This window comes from Geospiza fortis, unplaced genomic scaffold (genome assembly GCF_000277835.1).
Source record: "Geospiza fortis unplaced genomic scaffold, GeoFor_1.0 scaffold424, whole genome shotgun sequence".
Taxonomy (NCBI): domain Eukaryota; kingdom Metazoa; phylum Chordata; class Aves; order Passeriformes; family Thraupidae; genus Geospiza; species Geospiza fortis.
In genome coordinates, this window is record NW_005054354.1 from 3,649,291 (window position 1) to 3,654,366 (window position 5,076).

At 34.2% G+C, this 5,076-nt stretch overlaps 2 protein-coding genes across 2 annotated transcripts in view; one reads left to right on the forward strand and one right to left on the reverse strand.

Annotated features, from left to right (window-relative positions):
- The window catches only part of CCDC146 (coiled-coil domain containing 146), a 58,093-nt gene that overhangs the window by 4,875 nt on the left and 48,142 nt on the right, over window positions 1-5,076 (forward strand). The gene's annotated exons all lie outside the window — the stretch shown is intronic.
- FGL2 (fibrinogen like 2) overlaps window positions 3,724-5,076 on the reverse strand; it is a 4,334-nt gene continuing 2,981 nt past the window's right edge. Inside the window, exon 2 of the mRNA XM_005423528.3 lies at window positions 3,724-4,611. Within this exon, the coding sequence (XP_005423585.2) occupies window positions 3,905-4,611 (707 nt within the window). The 3' untranslated portion in view covers window positions 3,724-3,904. The remainder of the gene's footprint in view (window positions 4,612-5,076) is intronic.

Genomic DNA, 5,076 nt, shown 5'->3' on the forward strand with positions numbered 1-5,076 from the left:
AATTAAACTTCCAGTTTGTCTTGATTATATGAACATAATCAGGTAATTTGAGGGGGTTTTCCAATTATTTTCCAAATTGATTACTCTTTTACTGAGATAAGAAAAAGCTGATGAATGAGGACTTAAAAAATAACATTGCTTTCATAATTTCCATGTTCTCATGACTTGTGTGAAGGTTGCACTTGACATACTATCTTAAAATTTTGTTCTCTGTTTCTGGTTACCATTGAGTATGACAGCCAAATTAACTTCTGGCAGAAGAGCTATAACTCCATGAAAGTTTAATTAAAGCAGTGAATGAAAGAGATAAATTTATTATGGGAAATGTTTGTATCTAGCAGGGCCTGTAGATGGTATTGCTCAGCCATTTTTCTTTAAAACTTCTGTAAATGTCTTCAAGCCTACCTGTACCCTTTTATCTTTTTTTTTTTCCTGAAAGAAAACACAAAAAAATCCTTCCTGCTTCGGTTTTTCCATCACATGTAAATCAAAGAAGCTAGGTAAATTTGGCACTTTAGTTTGATTTTGATTTAATTTTTCAGTAGGGGTCTGGGTAGGTATTGGCAACCATCTTAACTTCTTTTCCAAATAAACACATAAAAGTAGTTTTTTTCCCCCACCAATTTGTCAAGCTACATTTTGTTCTCGACTCACTCCAAGTTTGACTGCAGTCTTTCCCAATAAACACAGTTAAGGAAACAGGTATTTGCATTTAAAAGGGAAGGAAAAAGCACCAGTGCTTTCAAACCTTCTTTGAAGTTCTTCTCTGGTTTGTTTGGATGGGTTTTTTTTGGGTTTGTTTTTTTTTTTTTTTTTTTAGTTTTGGTTTGGTTTTGTTTAAGCAATGTGTAGAAAGCCAAGACATTACAGTCTGCTTGGCTGATCACACTGAACGGATGGGCTTGTGCCTTTATATTTTGGAAACAAGCCATAGGAATTTTGCTAGCAAACCCACTGTTAGTAATTTTTTCCACTAAAATTCACTGTTTAAATATCAGGATTAAAACCACAAGTGTCTTCATATGCTAATCAGTGTTATATAGATGTTTTCGATAGACTGAAAGACATGTTTTGAATTATTAAGCCTTAGGCAGAGATCAAGGGCTTTTTCTTTATACAAAAAATTGCATTATTTAATTTGGGGTATGTATTTGTATTCACATGCTTTGAGGATTCTTGTATATGATCTGAAAGGTCAAAACTTTGGCTTGCTTCTCCTGTTTCATGTTAAAGATAGAGGTTGTGTAAACTCTTGATTGGTCAATTAATTTTTCCTCTTCCAAAATATGAATAGTTACAAAAAATATCTGAGTTTTCAGCCCTTAGTATTGTCTGGCAGCTGAAGGGTCATAAAACAGATCTCTACAGAATTGTCATTACTAGCAAGTACTCTCTTGGCATGTCACATAGTCGTCTGTGTTGGTTATTGGTGTTTTCTTACTGCTTCAATTTTTACAGAAAATCAATAAAATTGTTTATGAGAATTTTTTAATAGTCCTTATGTACATCTATGACAGTAGTACAGCTTTAACAGTGGGACATTCTTATTTTATTACACCAAGCAAAAACAAATAATGTTTGCAACAAGTAGATGGAGTTACACTTTGTAAAACTAGTGCACGTGGACAGAGATTCAGCTACAACAGTTCCAGGCAGGTAATAATCAGATTTCTGTAACAGCATTACACTTTCATTTTCTTTTTTTTTTTCTTTTTGTTTTTAAAGACATGAGGCAAAGCTTTTGCAGGTGATTTTAGTCACATTTGCTTATTCTGTTGACATTCTGTTTTACAAAGTTTCCTTTAAACAAGATTTTAAAAGGACAGTTACCTCTTCTTACAACTTAGTAGTAAAAAGACATTTTCAAGTGGAATCTTGTAGATACCATGTCACACTTAGCTAGTTATCATATAATGAATAGGAACAAATTGTGCATTTCATGCAAAATGATTTAATGTAATCATATGCAATTAGATATTTACTCTTCTAACCAACACTTCATCAGTTGCTTTTTTTGTTTTGTTTAGACAACTGGTTTTTATCCCAAAATAAATATTCTATAGCTTCAAAACATATTCTCAAGCAAAGATGATACATCTTGCAGTTAAAACTTTTCATTGCTCTTTAAAATTGAAATATAATAAACCAAATTACATTTGAACTATCCTTCAAAGTATTTACTTCTTTAAAATATATATTAATATTTTACAATTTAGCTATTGCCAGTGTTCTTCATTTGCATTACTTATAGCCATAAAACTTTTGTAATCTTAAAAAAAACTAGAGATAATATTTATAAAGTATTAGGTCAGATGTATGCTTGTATTCTTTGTTTTCATGTCTCTTTTAATCAAAAAAGCTATGCCAACAATAACCACACTTAGTTGATAAAGAAAGAGTCTTAGTGTAGTTTTTCTGCATCTCGGGATTGGTGTAAGCAAGATGGTAGAATAGCCTCTTGCTAAGTGGCATCTCCACACAATGTTGGTCATTATCTTTATAGAAACGTGGTCTAAATATGTGCAGTCAAATTTGTGCTCACTATCTACAATGCAGGATTTAATAACAGTATCTCTAATTTGAAATTCCTGCACTATTTGACAATTTCATTTTTTTATTTTTTATATTTTAGAAAAAAAATCTTTGATCATATATTCTCTTTTTTGCTTAGAACTTACAGTATGTTTTTATGTTTCTGTGGCTACAAAACATGTAGTCTAAAAATGGGGAGAACAGTCTTTTCTTATGTTACAGAACATTTATAATTTCTTTTTTAGTTTTAGAGTCTAATGATATCTAGATTGAGAAGTATTTGAATGAGAGTTTGAGTCTCTACAAGAGCATCTTGCAACATTTGGCTTACCTAAAGGATTCAGGAGAAAGAAAAATGGCACTGGAAGCTCGTTGTATATATTTAGAGGCATTAATGCAAAGAATATGGATTCTTATTGATGTGTCTTCCTCATACCTGTCTACCTGCTTGCATAAATGTGCAATAAGCTACATGATGGCTCCTTTCTCCTGCAAATGACAAATAGGACCTTGAGCTTGAATAGAGGAACCAAAAAGAGCAAGAATGTTGTTGTTCAGTACATGCGCTCTCCATGTGTAGATGTGACACCTAGGGACATGGCTTAGTGCAGACTTGGCAGTTCTGTGTTAACAGTTGGACTCGATGATCTTAAAGGTCTTTTCCAAACTAAATGATTCTATAAGTTTATAATTATTTCCTCTGCTTTTATTCAGTTCTTCTACCAACTTTGAAAAACCTTTGATAGAGGGATGAAATTTGAGGAATCATCTTCGTTTTCCGTTTTCTTCAAAGCCTTTTTTTGTGCCTTTGGGCAAGCCATGTGACCCTCTGTTTTCTAGTTCTTTAAAAATAATAATTTTTAGTACTTTTCCTAATTTATATTGATGTTGCTGTGGTATACTTTTGAAGTTATGAAGGATAGATGATGGAAAAAGACTGTTTTAGAGAAACTAGGTTTTTTTCAAAGTGTTGACAATTTTATATTAGTTACACCTCTGAATTATTTTCAGGTTAAAATGTAGGTATTCATTCAGACACAACTTGTGGAAGACAATATAAAAGTTTTAAATCATAAAATGTGGTATATCACAGTCAGTAAAGCACCAAAAGCAATGTTTAGAATATTTACATAACAAAACCAAGACCTAACTGGTGTTAAGTTTTAGCAATAACTATTCAGATATTTTAATGCTGATTTTAATACATTATATAGGTCAAACCATCTCTAAAAATATTATGTGGAAGCATGTTGTTTTGTCTAGAACAATCTTTTGCCAAACATAACTGAATACTTGATTTCTGAGTATAATACTGAGTAAGTACCATTTTGAGTGCAATCCAATGCAAACTAGTTAAGAGAAACATGTAGAATTACTGCACAAAACTTTTGGGTCTGATCATGATCTTTACTGATTTAAAGGGTTGTCTATATCCAGTGGGAGTATCATCAGAAATACCATGCCACGTACCCCAGAAAATGCCATTGCGAACACCTTTGTACTTCTTGTGGTAGTACTTGCCGTTGAGATTGGCTGACAAGCAGGCATCAAACCACCAGCCAGAGCTGTAGTAGGCACCACAGTTTCCTGAGGGATACCTGTCATTGTCCCTGTCTGGGGTTGTAAAGAACTTTTGGTCGTGGTTGTAGTGCCTGCTGTAGTGGAGGGCATCTCCGGCGGTGCCGCTGTAGCCGTGGACACTCAGGCGGTACTTGAGGTACTCGTTGGCCACGTAGAAGTGCTCGTATTTGGCATATTCTCTGATCCCATTGAAATCTTCCAGATCAATTCTCAGTTGCATTTCCTGGCTCCTTGTCAGGAGGTGAATTTTGTCATTGCCTAGCCAGAACTCCCTGCTGAGGTTTCCAAAGCCATGTTTGTAGTCATTCCAGGTTCTGTTGAAGTTAGTGCTGCCATCCTGACGCCGCTGCAGCACTGTCCAGCCGCCTCCCTGTGTTTGCATGTCACAGTAAACTTCAAAGCTCTCATTTCTGGGATCAGGGCTAATCCTGTAGATTCCATTACTCCTTCTCCCTGCTGTGTAATGGTCAGCACAGTCTCTCTGCATTATTTGTATAACTGGTGAAAGAACAAGTAGCGTTAGAATAAACATAATTTCAATTAAGAAATGTAACAAATTTTTACCCAGAGTGATACGGCATGCAGAACTTGCATTGGAGAGGTTTTACATCTCAAATAGTGTTGCAACAATTTCAGTTCTAGGGAAAAACACCTTTTCCATCAGATTTACTTTATAACAGATGTCACCTATGATCTCTGCATCAGATAGCTGACTAAAAAAACCCAGTTAAACTACATTTTTTAAGCAAAATGCCTAATAGTAAGGGTATTTTGATTATTTGCTTTCCTTTTTGTCCCTTTCTCTACTTTATCCTTTTATTATCTCATGTAAATTCAACCTGATTTCTTCAGTCCATATTTCTAAAGCTTTGTATTTACACACTTGCTGCTTTTTGTATTTAAATGTATAGCTTCACAATCTGCCTAAAATCTACAGCTCCATCTGGCAGCATGTCAGGGAAA